Here is a 23,660-nt window from a genome sequence, read left to right on the forward strand (position 1 = left end):
CCTCCGACGTCACCACGCACCACGCTTCCCTCCATCGTACGGGTGCGTCACTGAGCGGGCTCCGCCCCCACCGAAAACAAATCCGAGCAGTTTTTGAGGCAAGGGACTCGCGTTTTTTTTTCACTGTGCAGTTATGTTCTCCCCAGTAAATTAAGCCCGGAAGGGCCGGGTCTGGGTGTTCTGACACTTTGTCTGTTTTCCTGCGGGTTGATGCGCGGGGAGAGCGGCCGAGCGGTGGCGCCATTTTGTGGTGAGGGGTGGTGGCGAGGCGGGTGTTGCCGGCAGGCCGCCATTATTGTGGGGGGCAAGAGCGGGGCTGCCGCTGGGACATGCCCAAGTCGTGCGCTGCCTATAACTGTACCAACAGGTACAGCAGCAAGAACAAGGAGCTCACCTTCCACAGGTAAATCAAACGGGGGCTCATCAACATAGCATAATCAATATACAGTGTTGGATGATAGAAATAATGTGTAATGTGCTGTTATATCTGGTTGATGTCCTGCATTAGAACTGAATGCAATAGCCATATGCGTTAAACAGAAGTGAGATAAATAACCATTTTTTCCAGTTATGTTAGTTGAGGAAATAATATGAGCCAAGATACAGGTAAAACTCTCCTAATTCCCAGGCACTTCTTTAAAGCAGTGCCAAATGAGGTGAGCAAGGAGAGATTTAGTAGAAACCCAAGGAGCAACTTTTTCACAAGGAGTTGTCAGTATATGGAATGAGTTGCCAGAGGGAGTGGTTGAGGCAGGTACATTAACAACATTTGAAAGGTACATGGACAGGTACATGGATAGGAAACGTTTAGAGGGATATGGGACAAACATGGGCAAATGGGATTACCTTAGATGGGAATCTTGGTCAGCATAGATAGACCAGTCAGGCTGAAGGGCCTGTTTCTGTGCTGTATGACTCTATGACTACCAACAGCCCACGAGTGAGCAGACAGTATCTGCCACATGTAAATCTACCAGAGATCCAGAGTATTCAGAGTCAGTGTGTATAAGTGACTTTATAAATCACTTTATTAAAGGTGCAAAAATACTGTACAACTGTTACAGCAGATCGGGTACCAGTAGTTCACCTGATGCAGGTAAGTACATTTGTCAGGGATTCATAAAACCATCATTTTTTTTAAAACGTGTAATATTACTGTACAACTACAATAGCACACCAGGGATAAATAGCTTATCTGTCACAGGTAACCTGTAGAAAACAGCATTGTTCATATGGGCTCTAAGAGTTAGTAACCATTTAGATAAATAACTAATCAATTAATAAATTAAAGTAGTGCAATGATGTACTAGCTAGTGTCCTGGAACGGGAGGGAGAGGGGGTAACAGGATTTGGGCAGGGTTGATGGTGAGAAGAGAGGGGATAACTGGTCCAAGTTTTGGAGGGTACAAGATGTTATTTCAGTGTCCAGGAGAGACTGATATATGTAGATGGTGTTAAGGGGGACGATAGGACCTGCTGTTGAAAGGGCAGACTGTTTCATTTGTAGGTGCTCTTTCCCAATTACTCAGGTTTCCATTCAGCAAGCCGGACCTGTTGATAGAGTGGATGAACAATGTAGGAAGAGCTGAATTCAAACCCAACCAGCACACGGTCATTTGCTCGGACCACTTCAAACCAGAGTGTTTCAACACTTGGGGGAACCGAAAAAATCTGAAGCATAATGCTGTGCCCACAGTCTTCCACTACCCAGATAATATGAAGGTACAGTATTAGTTCTATTCTGGCCACTTGAGCATCCTGAATTTTAACTGTGCCAACATTAGCAGCCATGTCTTTATTGTACATCACCTAACCTATGGAATTTTCTCCCCAATCTCACTGGCTCTCCATCCCTCTCATCCTTAAAGATGCCTCTTAAAACCTGTCTTGTAATTTGCCCTCATGGCTTCTTATGTGGCTTGTTCCAAAATTTTATTTACAATGTTCTTATGAATCATTTTGAGGATCTTTATGCTTTCTTCCCTGTTCTAAAGTTATGGTCTATTGTTTGACTCTGCCTGTTCCCCAGCAGAGACATCGTGCAAGGAAAAAGCTGAAAATAATCAGTGAAGTAACAAAGACTGAAGTTGCTGAAGAAAAGCCTGAAATGGTGGGTATTCGGACAAGTCAGAGCACATGAAATCTGAGTGTTTCAGCATTTAGGGATGGGGGGGGGGGTGGGGAGACAGAATGTTCACTCTATTGGGGAAACTTCCCCAATGCCAATGAGTCAGTGAACAATACCCTCATCTGAGTCAAAGGACCTTGTGTTCAAGTTGCTGTCCAGGCTGACCTTCTAATGCAGTACTGCAGGGATGCTGCTTTGTTGGCAGTGCCATCTTCTGGGTGAAATGATACATTGAGGTCCTATCTGCCTTCTCATATGAAGGCACACATTTGCTGATTTATATTTGTTCTTGCATTCAAGTGCATCTTAACCAGGTGCAAACTGGTGAGCAAGAACAACAGTTCTAGCTGAAATCAATAGGCCATTTAAGACATTACACTAGAAAACTTTGAAATTGGTGATATTACAAATGCTAAGTGGTTAATTAACAGTCTGTTGATTGTAAGCAACTATCTATTTTAAACATAGATATTTAAAGTGATGGAGATGGTACATGCAAATCAGTAAGTATAGTTATAAACTTTATGACTGTTGAGTTTCTAAGAAAAACAAAAAGTTTGGGTGTTCCTTGATTAAGAATACAACATTTATAAAATCTGAATCATAAGGAGAGAGAGCTAACCATGTTTGTGGGAGGGGGCTGTCTTGTGTCTGAGATATAGCCTCGTGTGCTTTTTGTGTGTCTGCAGGCGAGTGGGTGGTCTTGGATGTGTTTTTCTTGGTCATTTGTGTTTGCAGAAGGGTTTAGTTACACAAGTAAGTTGATGTGATCTTTCCCTTTGACCTGTGCTTATTCTATTAACTGCATCACTGCTGAGTCACCATGGATTTCTTCTCTCAGGTGCTTGAGCCAGTGCTGGGTGGAGAAGAGGAGAAACTGCCGCTGGCAACCCCCACTGAAGATGGTTCCACAAAAGGCAGTGCAGATCACACTTATGCTGCTACCAATCTAGGCATGATGAAGAGGAGATTATTTGCTGCCCTAGAAAAGAATGAGAAGCTGCGGAAACGGCTGAAGGTGAAGCAGGAGGAGATGCGGAGAATGGTGAAGAAGTGGCAAGCAGTCAAGGATGAATTGGAGAACCTGAGGGCAAAGAGCCTGTCGACGCCCAGTGAGGTGACCCTCACGGACATAGCCCACCTACAGGACTGTATAAATTAAACGCATGCGTGTTTGGAGAGCAAAGAACAGTGAGTGAATGGACAGTTCACACAGTCTCCACATAATCTGTGAGGTGAAACTTGCTGGTGCAAACAAACTGCATAAAATGATGTTTGAACGCTTTTTAAAAGGAGAAGGATAGACAGTTTCCATAATCTGGAAATAATATCGGTGAGGGAGGTTGAGCTGGTCACAATACAGCATGGTTGAAATGTGTCATAGTGTCTTGCTAGTCCATAAAAAAAACTCTCTGCAGCTGAGTTGTAAAGAATTCTGGCAATTTGTTGTCACAGATCGTAGTTGTCAGAATTGTCCTCTGCTGGTGACCAGTTTAGGATTACAAGTCTGATCTTTCAGAGTGCAATGTGACATGCACCCTGCCCTGTGCTTTCATGCCTGAATTGGTTTTACAGTCTTATGTATAGATGCCTTGATGCCAAATTGTGAACTCCTTTGCTTTTCTTCAGTATGTGCCCAAGGCCTGCTCTAAGCTCTCATACTATTTATGCATCACAGCAATCCCACAGATATCAAATGCTAGCAATGGGGAAACATATATTGCTTGTCAAGTCATGGATTCCAGGCAATATTGTTGGACCTAATTGTATCATTGCTGGTATCTGTTGTGTTGCAACACAATTTTGATGCAGTTGAGTATCATTCGGGTCAAACCTTGCACATAATAGCAGTTAGGTCCAGGCTAACCCAATGGCAGCCCCCTCAGTCTACAGGCTGTAAAATTCCTGCAGCCTCAATCAAGGAGGAATCGACAAAACTGTTCCTAACAACATGAGCTGACACCAAGCTGATACTTTTACTGAAGGAAGGCATAAAAGTGTCAACAGTGTAAAACATAATCCTGGTGTGTTTGGGACAGTGCACTGAGAATTATAACCTATATTGAATTTACGATGCACTGAACCCTGAAGCATTTGATGCTGACAATGGATGCACAGAATGAAAAGCCTTTTCATTTCTGATATTAAATATCACTCATTTGAGCATCAAAAATCAATCCCTGAACAGAAAAAGCAACTGCTTCAGAGAATATATACAGGTCGGGCCTGGGTTACAAATGGCCAACCTATGGACAACCTTACATTCGAATGAGATCCCATGATATTATTAAATTCAAAAGTCCGAAGTACATACATTCATTCCTATAAACAGCTGAACTAGTTTCTTTTCTCTTTCCACTTTTAGTAATTGTTCTTTCTTATCAGTCTTGTGTGCTTTTGATATCATTCGTTGCAACACTGTGGAGGTGTGGTTACCATATCAAGTGATTTTTGTGTATTTTCAGACTTACAGACAAAATCGATTTAAGGACATCTGTAAAAACAGAACCTGTTTGTTACCTTGGGACAGCCTGTACAGAGCCTGTATGGCCTCCATGTTGGCAGACCAGCAGGTTACAAGTCTGATTCCCAACCTAGGCGTTCTTAATCTCAACGTTAGACAGCAATTGGAGCTACATATGGTCACAGCAAACCATCAGGATTAAGGGGAAGTGAAATTCCTGCTCTGTATCAATTCATAGTATTCTATGAACAATGAATTCATGCTTGCTGTGAGTGAGCAAAGTGCAAGCATTCAGTATCTGGGCTGATCATTCCCAGCTCAAATTGACACCATTAGGAGAGAAAATAAACTGATCAGATAATATGTGAATTTGAGATTAATGCTGTAACTGAATCATAGTTGTAGTTTCAGGTTGAAGTTGTGGATCTGTCTTCCATAGTGATGTACATTGGGGGAAGAGATGAGAATAGGCTGTCATTGACTATATATCTGGAAAGTTCATCACATGATACCCACCTTTGTCAGTACCCCATTTCCACTGCACCTTTCCACCCCCCACGCCCCATTGGCCCCATCACCACCTCTATACCTGCTAGTGGTTGTCCAACATGTCCAGGACACTGAGAACAGCTGTAATAGTGATACAGTTGGGAGGGTGGATTTTCATTTTTGAAAATTACTAATGAATCTACATTCTTTAAAGTAGGACATTTCCAGACAGCTTCCTAATTATCTTAAATCTGTCTCCAATGGTTTTGACACTCTGTCCATTGGAAACTGTCTGTTATTTATTCAATTGAACTGTGTGTAATTTTTAAACATAATTAAATCTTCCCTCAATCTTCTTTGCATGAAGAACAATAATCCCAATTTTTCTATTCCCTCAGCAAATCTGAAGTCCCTCATCTCTCATTACATTTTAGTAAATTTCCTCTCCACTCTCTCCAAATATGTATACAGTACAGTATGTAGTATAATTGAAATCTGTGCCCAGTTTGCTGATCTTGGTTGTGGTAACAGTTAAGTTTGCAAAAAGATCTTCCCTGATAAGGCAGAAAAAAATTAACTGGCAAAACTGCTTCTTCACTGGGTAATAATTCAAACAGCATGGGTGGAGATCAGGAAAGAGAAGAGCCAAGTTGTGCTATGATTTACTCTGGATAATGTGGGGACAGACTGGATAACTACAGAGCAAGTTCACCTTTGCTGATATCCACTTTCCAACATTTGGAAAATTTGGAGGGGAACAGTTGTTCCAGAGAGCTAGCATGGAATTATTGGCCTTTGGTGGTGCACAGTTCTGTGATTTATTTACTGATGTCATTAAGGCTTCAATCACTGCTGTCTCCATCCAGTGAAGGTTTAACACTCAAATCCAAATGAAGATGTATGATTCCAGTCATGTTTTTCTGTTAATGAAAACATTCTGTTTAAAGATGGATCAATGACTTATGGAACATTTGAGGATTAAACTTGGTTTGTGCTTTGCTGCACTGGAGCTTGCTCTTGTAGCAAATGTAAATTGTGCACTGGATGGTGCCAAATTCCTATATTCTTTCATTTACTTGCAGGGAGCCCATTGGGTATCACTGGGACTGGTAACTTATTTCGGTCTAAATCAGAGAAGAGAATTTGAGTGTTACTCAAACTGACACTACTCCAAATGTGCAATAGAGTTCAAATATGAAAGTACAAAATGCATAGCAGATCTGCTAGCATTGGAAAGATAGGAACAAATAGTTAACACCTGCTTTAGACATATAAGAAGGATTGGGAGTAGAAAGTTTCAAACAGCTTGCTCAAAAAAAGGAAGAATGCTTATTTTAAAACTTTCAGGTCCTGAAGTGCTTCAGAGTCATTTAATTATTTTGAATTGAAGACACTCTTGTAACGTAAGCAAGCACTACAAACAATTTTCATATTAAGATCCCACAAACAAGATAGATGGTTTATTCACTTTTTAATTGTTAATTGAAGCAGGAATGTTGGGCTGGAGAATTTCCTTTTCCTTTGAGATCATTTTCTAGGTAACAGCAACAACTACAAAAGTACTTTAAGTGCTTTGGAAGCTTTAGGTGCATGTAAAGCTTCATAAAAATGCAAATCCTTTCTTCCATTGTTCAGGTCCTGAAAGGTGCTTTAAAAACGCACTTAAATTTCTCCTCATTCCAATGAAGAGTTAAAGCAGGAATCATGTTTATCATTGCTTCATTTCCCTGTTCCATTGGTACCAGGATTAGCTCCTGTAGTGCATTAATGCTGATGTTAAAGTGCCTGAATTTCTGAGCTATGATAGTGTAGGGGTGTTTAGATCTGAAGCTATTGGGATTGTCCATGAGGATCCTGATATTCCAGGTCCCCAACTTCATATTGTGGAGTAGAAGTTGCTTATGTGTTTTTATTTAACCAGCTTTTTCACATGTGCTTCACAGTGGCAAGATGGCCAGTTTAAAGAGCAAGGTAGTGGGTGGAAGGGACAACCCGGAAAAGGAGCACCATGTTCATGAGATGAGCTTTGCCATCAAGAAGGAACCAGTCCACCATTTCAGCAACTCACTTTGCAGAATTATTGAGTGCCTTATGAACCTTCAGCTTACCCTATCACAGAACCAACCCTTGAAGCTTCAAGTGAATCCAAAGAGGATTTATGCTTCCACTTCCAAAAAAAATCTGATCTGCATCCCAAAGGGAAACAATTTGATCCTCCTGGTAACTTCAATGGCAGCATGGAAAAGGATGTAGCCCACAGCAAGGAAGGAATAGGGAAGACCAATTTCAGTTGGGTTCTTGAGAAAATGCAGCACAGCCTTGTTATAATGAACTTCATGTTTCATCAGAGGGGCAGGCAGGATACCTGGTACAGTTGGCACCTGCAGAATATCATTGTTCAAGTGTGAAACAGCAAAGATATCTTTACTACCCACACTATCATAGGTATCAATCTAACCTGCTTTATTTTCTCCACAACTTGGACCCAAAACATTGATGTCGATAGAAGCATTGCTGCAAGAAGTTCATTTTCAAAGCTATCATTTCCCACAGAATTGGGTCTTTTCAGACACCTCCTTGTAAACAACCTGTCAACTCCTAACTTGCAGGACCCACAAAGTGTCCAGAGCTTATGGGCTGCCATGTTCACCATCATTGGCAACTGTGAAGAGAGTCTTGGCTTCCCCAACAAAAAGAACCAGGACTGGTTTGATGAGAATATCAAGGAGCTAATTAACAGCAAATGTAAGGCATTCTGGATGAGAAGCTTACCTTTCATCAAGGGAAAAGAACAGCTTGATGGGCACCTGAAGGCAGAGGTCGAATGAAAAATTCAGGTTCTGAAAAGATGGTAGATGAAGGAAGCATAGAAGATACAGCAATTCGCCAACAGCCATGAGATGTGCGAGTTCTTCAGCTATGCAAAAGTTCTCTATGGTCCAACACCCAGTCAGGAATGGGCTGACCATTCAAGGCCTCTCAATCCATCATATAAGTGACCAGAACAGTATGCAGTAATCCACGTATAGTCAAACCGAAGTTCAGTATAACATAGCTTCACTAATTTTCAATTGTATCCCACCAGAGATGAACTTTAGTGCATGGTTTGCTTTCTTATAACCTTGTTAATCTTTGTTGGAAAATTTAGTGATGGGTATACTATGATTTCTCTACCCCATCTAGACCTCCACCTTCAATGTAGTAAGTGACCTGTCTATTCTTCCAGCCAACGTTGCATGACCTCACAATTATGTTGAGCCTTCATTTGCTAATTATTTGCCCATTCTCAAAGTTTATTGATGCTCTCCTGTAATTTAAATAGAAACATAATAGGACAAGCTGCATAATAATAAGACTACAAGGGCTTGTTATCCTGAGGCAATTGATTCACCTTATAAATCCCCAAAGCTTTTCCACCATCAACAAGGCATATCAGAGGTATGATGGATTATCTCCACTTTCCCAAATAAACATCTCCAACAACTTTGTCAACTAGGACACTTGACTGGCAGCCTATCCACCACCTTGCATACTATTTCCTTTTACTATTTGTACTCTGTTACTGCAGTGTGCACCGCCTACATGATGTGTTGCATCAATTCAATAAAACTTCATTGACAACATCCCTCAAACCCAAAACCTCTGCCATTTGGAATGGCAAAGCTGTATTGGAATATTACTGGTGCTTTGTTCCTCGTTACAGAATTTGGGACTGCTTTCAATATTTCATCTACCAACACTTGGAGAAAGTGAACAGTGAGTTAAATGACACCTAATACCATGCTTAACATCAGGGAACATTATCCCAATTATAGAAGTAACTCCAGCACACAGAAGTAAACAGATAATCACTAATTATGGCTCTTAGTGGGTTCTGGATTTGTCCCATTGGGTGCTGTATGTTATTTTCTTTGATTCCTCTGTACATAGACCTTGAGCTGGATCTCAATTCCAGTAGTTCAGGCAGGTCTTCAGGTTCTCTCCAAAGCCATGATTTTTTATGTGTGGGCCTAGGCACAGTGTGTCAGTGGGGTGTTAATATTGGAGGACATCACAACCCAGGTTGACCTTTGTTAAGGTCTACTTTTACCTGCTGCCTTATTTTAATGCCTCAGTACAGCTCAAATTTGGCAGGACTTGCTTTCAACAACAATGATACAGGTTCATAACAGATGCGACCAGTTGAAATGCTTCAGTTATGAAGTAAATAGCAGAATGATTATCGTCAGTAATCGTAAATTTCTTTTCCTTCAGCATTGGATTTTCAGGCTATCCTTGACATTACACATACCACAAGTTGTCATTACATTTTAGTTTGTTTTATCCAAAAGAGGGTGGCTTATTATCATGTGGGATTGTCGCTCTCAATTCTATTGATATTGAAGATACAACAGAAAAGATCAATGTTATTAAACTGAGAACAGAAACATCTGCTGCATCATTCTAGGCATTAGGTTTTGAAACTATTCAAGAAATATGTTGTGCTTTAGTTTCATTAAGTCCAAAATAATCATTTGTCTTGCACCTTACACTATCAATGATGTAAATACCAAGTGTAATTCTTTAAGATGTATAAAAAAGGTTATAATACCCTAAATGTGAAAAACTGATAATACTCTACAATGAGATTGAAGTATTATCCTTAATACATATGGGGTATATGTATTTCTGAAATATGTAATCCAGAACATTTGAGATTAAAAAATTCCCAAAAATTTGGAGGTACTGAAGAAAAAGATACAGCAAGTCCTGTATGTGTTTAAATTATCTAAATGGCTTGTCTTAGGTTGAATTTTCACCTTCCAACTTGATATATACTCCATCACAAAGACAGGCAATTTTCACTTCCATGATGTTGTCCATCTACATTCTGCCTGTAGATATTATCTATGTTTTCATTTCTCATAGACTCTACTATTTCAATGCTCTCCTGCTTGACCTGCCATCTTCTATCCATCATTAACTCAAACTCCTTCAGTTCTGCTGCCTCTATCCGAACTCACAACACGCAGTCACTCTGTCCTTGCTAGATTTGTTGGGCTCTTGGCCTGGCAACATCTCAGATTTTAAATACTTCTTTCAAATTACTTCCATTGTTGCAGCCATCTTTGTAAATTGCTCCATCCTGGAGCTCTCCAAGATCTGTATGTTCTTGTAACTCAAACTAGTTACAGATCCTCATTTCCTTTGCTTCATCAGTAGCAGGCATGCCATTAAGCTCTCAGCTTTTGAATTACTTCAAAACTTTTCCAAGTCTCACTGCTGTTTTAAAACCCTGCCAATGGTGTACCTCTAACAAATTGTTTAGTCACCCATCCCAATGTCGTCTCCTCTTGTGCAATGCTGCATTTTTATCTGATTTATGCTCCTGCACGTCTCACTCTTTTAAAGGCACAATAGAAATGCAAGTAGTTTTCGTTCATGCTTAGTACCTTGTTAACCATTGTTTGATCCCTGGTCTGTGCTGGGTTGCCTGATCTCAGAGCAGCTGATGCAAGAAGTATCCAGCAAATCTCCGACTATTCAAGAAGAGAATCCAACTCTGGATCATAATCCAATTAGTCCTCTTCTGGCTGTTGGGTGATCATAACAATGTAAAATCTCTTGTCACCCAAGGAATTATTTTAAAATAAGGTTTTCTGCAAAAATACTTGAAAGGATATTAAATATGTATACTTTTAGAACAAGGCTCTTTCTAGTCTGATATTGAAGACATCTGATCACCTCCCTTACATTATGCTGAAATAACTTCACTGTCTAGATTCACAGATGGAGAATGAAAACTAAATAAGAGGAAGTTTTATTATGGCAATAGTATCTGGGTTTATTTTTAAATTTTTTTTTGTACATCAAATAGACTTAAAACAGAATCTTTTTCCAGAGCACAGGAATCGCTACACAAGGTCTGAATTACTTCAGACTGTTACAGCATCCGGTGACAAATATGACATGGAAAAACCACGACCAAATGTTTTATTTAGTGATCTGTAAAAGCATTTTTTAAATCTTTTATACACAGAAAAGAACAAAAAACTCTACATACATAAAAATAATCATATGTGCATTCTCTCTTTAATTTATGGTAAATGGAGATGTTTAGCAGCTGATCTCTGTTCAGGTCCAACCCCATATCACTGCACATCTCCTCCTCCTCAACCATCTGTGTCAATCCTGTGTGCTGTAAAAGGGAATCAGAGGGAGTCGTTATTCAGCAGCTACAAACCAGACATCTACCTGCTGAGAAAAAAAAGTTACTGGCAACTTTAAAAATGTCAATGAGACAAAAATATCCTTTATTAAATAATAAGCCAGATTGAAAGTACAAATCGGATACAAATTTAGAATATCTCAAGCTGGAAATATATCCAACATTCTCTTCACTTCCATATAAAGAACTGCCAAAGCAAACAATGGCATTGTTCACAGCAATGAACTTGGGAGCTCCTGGAAAGCTGATTGCAAGTAATTTATTTTCCATGTGGAGCTGAGACATGGAAGGTGGTGGATAACGCTCAACAAGCTTAAATTTCCTATTTTAAACCCACTGCAAATAACTTTGTTATTTTGTCTTGATTAGGAGCACAAGATACAGGAGCAGAATTAGGTTAGAGTCTGCTCCACCATTCAATTATAGCTGATTTTTTTTCCTCAACCCCATTCCCTTGCCTTCTCCCCATAACCTTAAATGCTAACACTTGTACATAAGGACATTCATTTTCTAACATCCAGCCCCACTTAAGTTTTTTTCTTGTAATGCACCAATAAACCATCATAGCTGCAGATGTTCAAGAAGGTGGCTCATCACAGCCATCTCAACAATTAGGGATGAGCAATAAATTCTGGCCCATCCAGGATTATTAGTATCCCAGAATATAAAATTCAAATCAATCATTGATCTTCTCTCTATAATAAGGTCAGAGTTGGAACTGCTTCCAACTCACTGCAATTACAGCTTGGTGTTCAACACCATCACCCCCAGAACTAACCAACAATCTTCAAAACCTGGGCCCCTGTACCTCCTTCTGCAACTGGATCCTCAACTTCCTTATCGGGAGATCACAGTCAGTGCAGATTGGCAGTAATATGTCCTCACTGACAATCAACATAGGCACACCTCAAGCATGCGTGCTTAGCCCACTGTTCTACTCTCTTGACACTCATGACTGTGTGGCTAGGCAAAACTCAATTGCCATCTATAAATTCGCCAATGACACCACTGTTGTTGGCAGAATCTCAGATGGCGATGAGGTGGTGTACAGGAGTGATTTAGATTGGCTGGTTGAGTGGTGTCACAACAACAACCTCAATGTCAGCAAGACCAAGGAATTGATTGTGGACCAGGAAGGGGAAGTCAGGAGGACACATACCAGTCCTCAGTGAGGGGTCAGCAGTGGTAAGGGTGAGCAGCTTTAAGTTCCTGGGCATCAACATCTCAGAGAATCTATCTTGGGCCCAACCTATTGATGCAATCATGAAGGAGGCACGCCAGCGGCTCTACTTCATTAGGAGTTTGAGGAGATTTGGTATGTCACCAAATGTTACAAATTTCTACAGATGTATGGCAGAGAACATTCTGACTGGTTGTATCATGGCCTGGTATGGAGGCTCCAATGCGCAGGATCAAGGAGGCTGCAGAGGGTTGTAGACTCAGTCAGCTCCATCATGGGCACAACCCTCCCCACCACTGAGGACATCTTTAAGAAGGGGTGCCTTAAGAAGGCAGCATCCATCATTGAGGATCCTCACTATCCGGGACATGCCCTCTTCACGTTACTACCATTGGGGAGGAGGTACAGGAGCCTGAGACCCACGCTCAATGTTTTAGGAACAGCTTCTTCCCCTCTGCGATCAGATTTCTGAAGGGTCCATGAACACTACCTCATTATTCCTCTTTTGCACTATTTATTTTTGTAACTTAACAGTAATTTTTATGTCTTGCACTGTACTGCTGCTGCAAAACAACAAATTTCATGACATACGTCAGTGATAATAAACCCGATTCTGCTTAAAGTGTGTAGCTCTGTGGGCTATTTCTTAGATAATAATTTGCGCTATATCTACATGCAGTAAGACCAGGACAACAGTGAAGCTGGGGTTGAAAACTGGAATGTAACATTCTTGTCAAACAAGTACCGAGCAATTATCTTCCACGACCTCTTCACCAACTGCCAGCTCCATCTTTGCTTCATCAATAACTTGTTAACCAAGATCTCATGCACCATGTCCAATCCCAGCAATGTATTAACTACAACTCATGAACCAATGGTGAAAAAGGCAGCTGGTGAAGTAGAAGTGCCCTTTTTGTTTGAACTGACCATCAAATTTTGGGGATTTGTACCTTATTCTATGCTTTTTAAAATCCTGAATTTGGTAGGCACTTTGCATATTATTAACAGCATACATTAATTCATTTTTTTTTCAACATGCAATTGTTGAAAGGGTTCACTTTGAACATACATTGCTTTGGTATCCTAAGGGGCTCGTTATCTGCTGCCATGACCTGGTGCAGAACTCCTCGGAACAGGTAAATCACTTTCAGACTCTTTTCCTCCCCGACACATGGGTCATAGAATCCTGGCACACCAACCTGTAAAAGATGTCAGATATGCAAGGCATTACATATGGAACGCAAGCAGGAAGAAACGTGGTAAGTACATGATGGGGTCTCCTGTGTGCACCTTACTGCCCCATACATTACAACAAAGAGAACATTGGTGCAGAAGGAGTCATGGAGATATGAACAGCCTGGGTTCTATTAGTTTTAGCAGCAATTGAGAAGCTGCATTGTTGACAAGCTTGGGTGGAAAGGGGAATGAAGATAAATCTTCCCAAGTTCTACTTCTGATCACAGCAGAGGGATCTCTTTTGGTGAAGGCATGTTTACTGATGCAAGGAAAAGAAATAATCACACTTAGCTGTGATGCCACTCCTGATCCAATATCATGCCAAGAATCCTACTTTAATTCACGTTTACAGAAAGTGAGATCTCTGGATTTGTATCCCAGCAAGAGTCATTATCTTAGGGAGAGATTGATTAAAACAAAATTTACAGAACAAATCATCTAATTTCTAACATACAGATACAGAAATTTCTTTGGAACACAAATCTTGCTCTTGCCATTTGGCTTAGTTGTAGCACTCTGTTCTCTGACATAAGTCTCAAGTTCAAGTCCTCTACAACACCATATGAGCACCTACTCTAGATGGGCAGTCCAACACAACACTGCTGCATGGTGCGTTCAAGTGGTGAGTTAAAGCTCCAGTTACGAATAGGGAAATTACCCCAGAACCCTAACTACATTAAACTCACAGTAAAAGCCATCAAATCAGATTAACTGAGTTTGTCTGCATCATTGCAGCATTTTCCTGTATAACAATAATGTTTGTGAAATGTTCCAGGACATCCTGCAGTAGTGAAAAGCACCATTACTTTCTTTTTCTTTTAAAGCCTCATATATATGCAGTAAAACTACCAAAATTATAGAATGGGATCCCAAGCCAGGAGTGGTGATGAAGCTTTCAGAAGATCATAAGGAGGTTTTGAAAGTTGTGTACTGCACTCTAGTCTGTTGTCTCACCCGAACAATCAAATCACCCACACCATAAAGCCAGTGTCAACTGTGGCATCAGTGAATAGCATTCTCCTACAAGTCAAAGTTTAAACACCGCTGTAGATTTGAAGGCAACAAATTAGGCAAGTACCTCAGTGCTGCACTGTCAGAAGTGCCATTTTTGGAATGCGACAGTAAAACAAGGCCTCATTTCTCCTCTCAGCTGGATGCTAAATATCTCATGGCACTATTCTGAATAGCAGTTCTCCCTGGTGTCTTGTTCAACACGCACCTCACAGTCAAAAATCAGTAAAACAGATTTCTGGACATCACTTAGCTGTCTATGGAACCCCTTGTACACAAATTGGCTGCCACATTTTCCACACTACAACAGAGACTACTTGGATATTTGAATGGATACGTTCCATTTTTCTCTTTCTTGATCACTCCTCAGATACTTGTGGGCAATCACTCAGTGCAGGCCAGTGGAGCTTCAGGGAGGAGGTGGTGAAGATTAGTGAGCAAGAGGAGGGGATGGTTATGAGCAGGATGACAATGAAAATAAAGCTTGGAATAAGTTGCTCATGGGCTGCCTGAAGGCAGGTTGGGAAAGTCAACATTAGAGATTAAAAAAAAAATCAGCCTTACCTTGCATGCTTCAGTAAGGATGAGTTTTGACTCTTTCACCAGACACTGAAGAGGAACAGTCACATCAATCACCTTTGCCTTCTCATTCTTCCCACTGTTGTCAGTCACAAACTTCCCATACCAGGCATTGGTGATGATCAAGCCTGGAGGAGACAGGTAGACACATGTGCCTTTCTGCAATACTGCTTACACTCCCAATAAATTGCACAAGTCAATGGGAACATGGAATGTCAAAACAAGGTCCTAGGGGATCTTGAGGTCCTGACGAGGGCATCAGTTCACTGGATTTTATTCTAATGTGGGGCCTGCCACAAGCATAGAACTTGTTAATTTACTAATGTTTTACATCATGGCAAAGCATTAAAAAAATCAATAGTAAATAAACCACAGCAAATAAACACTAATATTCTTTAGGCCTTCATACTCTTCTACAACACTACTCACAGCAATTTCAAGGAGTAGATCCATTTCCAATCGAGTGGACCCCTAGAGTATTTCCTAGAGGGGGGAAATTCTCAGATCTGGTTTGGTAAGGCTTCCATGATATGTGGATATTGGTCAGGACAATTGGTGGATGGAACCAGCAGAATGAGGATACTGGTTTAGTGGGGCCCTGGGAATACGAGCAGACAGATCAGAAGAAAGAGGAGCGGGGATGGAGAAAGCAGTTGTTACTGGGAATGACAATACCTGTTGGAGCGATGCCTGGAAGTCTGGGGATATAGATTGGGTGGAGAGTGTGGAACTGAGTGTATGATATTGGTCATTAGTATCCCCAGGAATGTGTTGGTGGACTGGGGATTTCCGGGTGTGGATATCTCCAGGAATATGACCACACCCACTGTTGTGACCCATATTAGCATATGAACTCCTTTAGGGAATCTCAAATATTGGCACCTATTCTGAAATTCAACTCCATTCTCAGATGCTATATATATTTTGCCAGGATGCAGATTTTGGGAGGTGTGATTTTACCATGCAACTTCTGCACCCACCACAGCCTACAAAAAAAAAAATTCCTCTGTTTTCTTAAACAGAGTCAAATTTAGTGACTCTGAAACTAAAGCCAGTGGATCAGTTTTGTTCTGTGGCATTTCTTAGCTTGACCAATGAATAATTCCCAAGATCTGATCTTATGCTACACTTTCAGTAGACTCTTCTGTGGTTTGCCCCCATTGGGGAGGGTGGAGAAAGCAATGGGGAGCAGACAGAAAAATTGCAGAGAGTGGGGGCTGGGAGACTTGGCAGGCAATGGTGGAGAGGTAGGCTGGCAACATGGTGAGATGAATGATTGGAAAGATCTTAGACCTGGATAAAGTGGAGAGGGCAGGGAGAGGTGGTTTCAATCACAGGACTGAGATCCCAGGTGGACGGGGCTATAGAGAGAGGAAATGGAAAAGGACTGGTCAGAAGAAGCAGCAAAGTCAGGCAGATGTTTGAGGGAGATGATCTTTACAGGCTTGAGGAAGGAGGTTGGCAAGATGATCAGAGGTGAAGGAGAGGAGTAGAGGAAGAAATGGGGAAGGATCTACAATAAATGCAAGTAGTCCAAATAGAAGCAAAACAAGAGAAGGCAGAGGAAAGTATATATTAGGAGATCAATGCAGCAAATGGAATTATAGAACAGGTGTCTACAAAGGCAGTTAACCAACTTGTGAGTTAAACTGTCAATACAGCAATACACAATGACTGTAATAAAATGGCAAATGGAGGCAATTGTGTTTTGGAAAAAAAAAATCAGACATAATAGGGATGACTGAGAAATGGCTGCAGTAAAAAAAAATCAACTGGGATTTAAATACTGCGAAGTATAACATATTTATTAAGAGTGAGAAAAAGGGGTAGTGGAGTAGCAGCATTTATGACTGTTAAAGTAATAGCAAAAGAAAAAAAGGAACACACCCATAATGAACAGAAAAATAAAATCCTATGGAACGAGATTAGAGATAGTAAAGGGTCAATCACGCAGCCTGCAGGCCACCCAAGAGTGGAAAAGAGGTGGAAGAAGAAATATGCACACAAAGCAAGGAACTGTGTGGAAAATATAGGATAATCATGGAGAATTTCTGCTGTTCTGATATTAATTGGACTGAAGAAGCTTCAGAACTGGGCTGAAGAATGTATACAAGACTCCTTTCTAGACAAATATGCAAAAAGCCCAAGCAGGAATCAGGACGAGGTAATGAGGAATAAACTGGTGGGCATGAGAAATTTGAAATTCAGGAACATCCAGGCTGTAGTGATCATACAATACACTCTAAGATGTTAATAAAGGACAAGTATGAAGACCATGGAGAAATGCTGACAGAGGGGCTGAAAATACAACTTGGGAAGACAATAGAATCATAGTGTAGTGGTTAGCGTAACGCTATTACAGCGCCAGCGACCTGGGTTCAATTCCGGCCACTGTCTGTAAGGAGTTTGTACATTCTCCCCGTGTCTGCGTGGGTTTCCTCTGGATGCTCCGGTTTCCTCCCACATTCCAAAGACATGCAGGTTAGGAAGTTGTGGGCATGCTATGTTGGCGTCAGAAGCATGGCGACACTTGCGGGCTGCCCCCAGAACACTCCACGCAAAAGATGCATTTCACTGTATGTTTCGATGTACATGTGACTAATAAAGAAATCTTATCAACAATTTTGACAATGACGCAGATCAATGACAGGAAACAAATATGGTGGTCTCATTGAAGCAGACAAAATTCTTAAGGGGCTTAAGAGCATCGATGTTTACCCTGGCTGGTGTGTGAAGACCAAGCATCAGCCATTCAAGACAGACAGAAGAAGAAAAGGTTTGAATCTGGAAGAGGCTTGAGAAGCTCACTGCTGAGTATATTGAAAACAGAGAAGGCTAGCCATGTTTACTGAACAGGAGATCAGGCACAAGGGACAAATGGCCCTATTACTTCCATTTCTCATGAACTTACAATGGTTTTCACTGGAATACAGCAGAATACATTCCACCAAAAGGAAAGAACTAACCACTCCATGGATGAATAACAACATAAGAGAATCATTGAGGGTAAGGAGACAGTATATAAACCATATGGGAGTGCATAAAAAGTGAGAAAATGAAGAGATTTGGTGAAAATTTAAAAGTTAATTGGAAAGGCAAAGGGAAACTATGAAACTAAATTATCAAAGAATGTAAGAAAAATAGTCAAATATTTTTTAGAGACAGATTAGTAAAAAAGGTTGGAATGGGAACAGGACAATAAAGGAGGAAATGACAGGAAAATGGGAGAAACATCAAAACATTAGAGAAACAAAGGACTGAAGATCCTGGAATCTCGATGAAAAACACTGTGATGCTGGAGGAACTCAGCAGGCCAGGCAGCATCTATGGAGAAAAGCAGGCAGTCAACGTTTTGGGTCAGGACCCTTCTTCAGACTCCTAAAGAAGGGTCCTGACCCGAAACATTGACCACCTGCTTTTCTCCATGGATGCTGCCTGGCCTGCTGAGTTCCTCCAGCATCACAGTGGTTTACATCAAACAATATTTGGCTTCATTATCTACCAGGGGATAGACTAGGTGGGCATGACACTGTAGGACATGAGAAATGGAGGTAAATGCATTTAAAATAGCAAAAGGGGATATATTAAATAAACTGATAAAACTCAAAGAGGATAAAATCCTTGCCCAGATGGGTTGCTCCCACAGCTTTTAAAATAACCCAGGGAAGAGGCAGCAGGTAACTCCAGAAATTTAATAAATCAACAGAAAGCAGTGTAGTGCCAGATAGCTAACATAGTACCTACATTTGAGAATAGAAAATGTCCAAAACTGTAGCTTAATGTTAGTGGGAGGAAAAGAATGGAATCCCTAGTAAAGCAGAGAATAGAAGAATATGGAGCACAGTGATACATAGCAGAATGCATTGCTAGCTGGCTTTAGAACAAAAAGCAGAGAATGGGATTAAGGGTAGCCATTTGTGGTGGAAGGCTTTTTCACAAAGATTAATGCAAGGATCACTGCTGTTCACAATTGACACTATGGAATCAAAAACACAATTTCCAAATCTGCTGATGTTGTGGTGCAAAGGTGCATGTCGCAAGAGCCACTACTGAGTAGGGCAGCAACAAATTATATGATGTTGTTAATGTACTTGCAGAATGGGCAACAACTGACAAAGTTCAACACAGATAAAAGGAGGTTTATTTTGGGAGGAAGACGAGCGAGGTCATTTACTGTTTGGAAGATAGGAGAAGAAATAGGGAATCTCACAGTACAAATACATCCTTAAAATCTATGACACAGACTGTACGAAAAGTAAACCAGGTTTATGTTTCTAGGGGTCGAACTGAACACAAGGAATGTTACATATGTATTGAGTGGTGGTTAGACCACTAAGAGTATCACATACAGCTTTGGTTGCCAATATTAGCTCTTTGCTTCAATGACCTTCCTTCCATCATAAGGTCAAAAGTGGGGATATTCACTGCTGATAGCACAATACTCAATTCCAATTGCAATTCCTCTGTAAATGAAGCAGGCCATTCTGGCAGGCAGCATGACCAAGAAACATTCAGGCATGGGCTGATATGTAGCAAGTAATGTACGCACCACAAATGACCATCTCCAATGAGAAAGAATCTTACCACTTACCCTTGCCGTTCAATGCCCTTAGCATTGCAGAGTCTCCCACTGTCAATAATTTTAGGGTTACCATTGATCAGAAACCCAACTGGACCAACCACATACATACTGTGGCTACAAGAGAAGATCAAAGGCTGGGTATCCTGAAGGGAGTGACTCACCTCCTGACAACCCCAAGCTCTTTCCATAATCCAGAAGGCACAAATCAGGAGCATGTTGGCGTACTCTCAATTTGCCTGCGTAAGTGCAAGGCCAACATATCTCAACAAGTTTAACACTTGATGCTACCCAATCCATCACCTTAAGTGTTCATTCTCTCCAATATCAGCACACAGTGACTTCAGTGTTAATCTTCCAGAAACATCCAGACAACTTTGTAATCATCTCCCAAAGCTGTGACCGCTACCAAAAAGAACAAGGGAAGGAGGCACGCAGGAATATGACCACCTGCAGTTTTCCCTTCCAAGTTGCACATAAGACTGACTTGAAAATACATTGCTGTTCCTTCATCATTGCTGGGTCTAAATCCTGGAATTTCCTGCCCAACAGCACTGTGCAGTACTTTCACCAGAAGCAGCTAAAAGTGATAGCTCACCACCACCTTCTCAAGGGCAAATAGGGACAGCTAATAAACAATGGCCTTGCAGCAATGGCAAGACCCCCAAAAAAATGGATACAAAAAGAAATTATGAATACAGAGGCACTCGAGAGGGCGCAGAACAAATTTACTACTGTGCCATGCAAAAGAAGTGCTGGGAACAATTATGACCTGCAGCCCTCTACTCTGGACTAAAGATAGCCTTCTGAGCACAAACGTTTAAGCACTTGTGGATAATTTATTCCTTCTGCTACAATGCACTCTACTTTTAAGGAGTTTATGATTTTTAGAAGTAATTTTTCAATGCACCTTGAAGAATTTTAGTTTTTCAAATATTTTCCGACATCATTCACTGCAGTTAGATTGTTCAGGTTAAAGCAATTCACAAATTGTGGCTGGGTTAATGGACGAGAAATAAAATGCAGTGACACATGCCACAAATTCAGTAACGTCACGTTCTTACCCAGTTTAGACTCTTCTATTTCTATGATCCTCTTCACAGACTCCTGCATCAACCGAACCTAAAACAAGAATTATTAAAGGATCCTCAGTCCACAGATACTCCAAAGAGCAGATTATATCAAAATACTGGAATTGTTGACTAACAACTCAATAGGAAGTTCAGGATCAATTTGTGATTAGAAAGTGGAATTTCTTGAATTACATACAGTTAGATAAAAACAATAAACTGGTATAAATGTTAAAAATATTTTGAAGTATTCTCCTCTATAGAAGTGGGAATGGCATGCATCCCAAGTTCAAACCTAAGCAGTTGGCCAGATCGTGTAAGAGCCAAAAGGCAGGGTACTTTGGTCATCTCCAAACTTCATTATGCCACCAGTCTCCAGCCAGCCTCCCCATTCCAATCCTTTAAAGTGGAGCTCATCCCAGTTCTAACTTCCATCAAGTTCCATTCACCCATCATCCAATGCTTAGCGACCAAGAAGTTCTTCTGGTTCAACAATGCCTCACTTTTAATAAATCTACCGTTGATCAGTCTTGTAAACAGAAACTGGTCCATGCAGGAGCAAAGCTCTCTGATGCCACACAATGGAAGAAGTCTCATACTACAACACAAGAAAAGGACACTTCTTGTGTTTGATTTTATGTTAAATTTAGTTGCTTACAGGATACAGATGTCGCTAGTGATGCCAGCACTTACTGGCTATCCTTATTTGCTCCAAACCTGAGGAGTTGGAAATCAGCCACATTAATGGGATGGAAGTCTTATAAAAGCAAGACTAGGTAAGGAGGGCAGAATCTGTCCCTTGAAAGACAACTCATGGGGTTTTAAACGATTCAGCAGCTTCTTGTTTATGAAATTTTAAATTTAGTTTTATTATAAGATGACTCCACATCCACAGGCATCGAGCAATACCCAACTACGTTACTTCATAGGGACTAAAAAACAACAAAGGGACCCTAGCAAGGATGATGGTAGAGCAGCAATGGCAGGAGTTTCTGGGAGTAATTCAGAAGACACAGGATCAATTAATCCCAAAGAAGCAGCAGCATTCTAAAGGGAGGATGAGGTAACCATGGCTGATAATGGAAGTCAAAGACAGCATAAAAGCAAAAGAGAGGGCATACAGTATTGCAAAAATTAGTGGGAAGCTAGAGGACTGGGATGCTTTTCAAAACCAACAGAAGGCAGCTAAAAAAACAAGGGGAGAAGAGATGAAATATGAAGTTAAGTTAGTCAATAATATAAAAGAGGATACCAAAAGTTTTTTCAGATATATGAAGAGTAAAAGAGAGGCGAGAGTGGACATTGGACTGCTGGAAAATGACGCTGAAGAGGTAGTAATGGGGAACAAAGAAATGCCAGACAAACTGAACAAGTATTTTGCGTCAGTCTTCACTGTGGAAGACACCAGCAACATGCCAGAAATTTGAGAGTCAGGGGGCAGAAATGAGTGTAGTCGCCATTACTAAAGGGAAGATGCTTGGGAAGCTGAAAGGCCTGAAGGTAGACAAGTCATCTGGACTGAATGGACTACACCTCAGGGTTCTGAAAGAGGTAGCTGAAGAGATTGTGCAGGCATTAGTGATTCTTGAAAGATCACTACCAGAGTCAGGAATGGTTCCAGAGGTCCAGAAAATCGCAAATGTCACTGCACTCTTTAAGAAGAGAGGGAGGCAAAAGACAGGAAATTATAGGCCAGTTAGCCTGACTTCAGTGGTTGGTAAGATTTTAAAGGGTCCATTATTAAGGATGAAGTTTCGGGGTACTTGGAAGCATATGACAAAATAGACCGAAGTCAGCATGGTTTCCTGAAGGGGAGATCTTGCCTGACAGATCTGTTGGAATTGTTTGAGGAAGTAAATGGCAGGATAAACAAAGGAGAGTTGGTGGATGTTGTTTACTTGCATTTTCAGAAGGCCTTTGACAATGTGCCACACATGAGGCTGCTAAACAAGATAGGAGCCCATGGTATTACAGGAAAGGTACCAGCATGGATAGAAGATTGGCTGACTGGCAGAATGCAAAGAGTGGGAATTAAGGGGACCTTCTCTAGTTGGCTGCCGGAGATTAGTGGTGTTCCGCAGAGGTCGGTGTTGGGTCCGCTACTTTTCACGTTATATGTTAATGATCTGGATGATGGAATTGATGGCTTTGTGAAGTCTATGGATGATACAAAGATAGATGGAGGGGCAGGTAGTGTTGAGGATGCAGGGAGGCTGCAGAAGGACTTGGACAGGTTGGAAGAATGGGCAAAGAAGTGGCAGATGGAATACAGCATAAGGAAGCGTATGGTAATGCACTTTGGTACAAGGAATAAAGGCATAGACTATTTTCCAAACGTGGAGCGAATTCAGAAATCGGAGATGCAAAAGGGACTTGGGAGTCTGAGTGCAGGATTCCCTAAAGGTTAACTTGCACATTGAGTTGGTAGTAAGGAAGGCAAATGCAATGTTAGCATTCATTTTGAGAGGACTAGAATATAAAAGCAAGGATGTAATGCTGAGGCTTTATAAGGCGTTGACCAGACCTCATTTGGAGTAATGAGAGCCGTTTTGGGCCACATATCTAAGGAAGGATGTGCTAGCATTGGTCCAGAGGAGGTTCACAAGAATGATCCCGAGAATGAAAGGGTTAACCTATGAGGAGCATTTGATGGCTTTGGGTCTGTACTCGCTGGAGTTTAGAAGGATGAGGAGGCAATCAATGAGGATAAGCAGCA

General features: G+C 41.0%; 2 protein-coding genes across 7 annotated transcripts in view; one reads left to right on the forward strand and one right to left on the reverse strand.

The window, feature by feature from the left end:
* The first annotated feature begins 60 nt into the window (after window positions 1-60).
* Window positions 61-9,811, forward strand: LOC127583310 (THAP domain-containing protein 3-like). Of its 3 annotated transcripts, XM_052039156.1 has the most exons (5): window positions 61-403; window positions 1,530-1,722; window positions 2,030-2,110; window positions 2,970-3,319; window positions 4,594-9,811. In XM_052039156.1, exons 1-4 carry the CDS (start codon window positions 330-332, stop codon window positions 3,288-3,290), a joined length of 669 nt encoding a protein of 222 aa, XP_051895116.1. In that variant the 5' UTR covers window positions 61-329; the 3' UTR covers window positions 3,291-3,319; window positions 4,594-9,811. The 3 variants fall into 3 exon arrangements, with proteins under 3 accessions (XP_051895116.1, XP_051895115.1, XP_051895117.1); XM_052039155.1 differs by having other exon boundaries at window positions 2,970-9,811; XM_052039157.1 differs by having other exon boundaries at window positions 2,033-2,110; window positions 2,970-9,811.
* Window positions 9,812-10,879: 1,068 nt separating this feature from the next.
* The window catches only part of LOC127583395 (dnaJ homolog subfamily C member 11), a 40,745-nt gene continuing 27,964 nt past the window's right edge, over window positions 10,880-23,660 (reverse strand). For all 4 annotated transcript variants that reach the window (XM_052039340.1, XM_052039342.1, XM_052039343.1 and 1 more), the window contains exons 13-16: window positions 20,939-20,996; window positions 15,281-15,423; window positions 13,539-13,668; window positions 10,880-11,259 (exon numbers count right to left, since the gene is read on the reverse strand). In XM_052039340.1, the coding sequence (XP_051895300.1) occupies window positions 11,234-11,259; window positions 13,539-13,668; window positions 15,281-15,423; window positions 20,939-20,996 (357 nt within the window). In that variant the 3' untranslated portion in view covers window positions 10,880-11,233. The remainder of the gene's footprint in view (window positions 11,260-13,538; window positions 13,669-15,280; window positions 15,424-20,938; window positions 20,997-23,660) is intronic.

This window comes from Pristis pectinata, chromosome 26 (genome assembly GCF_009764475.1).
Source record: "Pristis pectinata isolate sPriPec2 chromosome 26, sPriPec2.1.pri, whole genome shotgun sequence".
Taxonomy (NCBI): Eukaryota; Metazoa; Chordata; class Chondrichthyes; order Rhinopristiformes; family Pristidae; genus Pristis; species Pristis pectinata.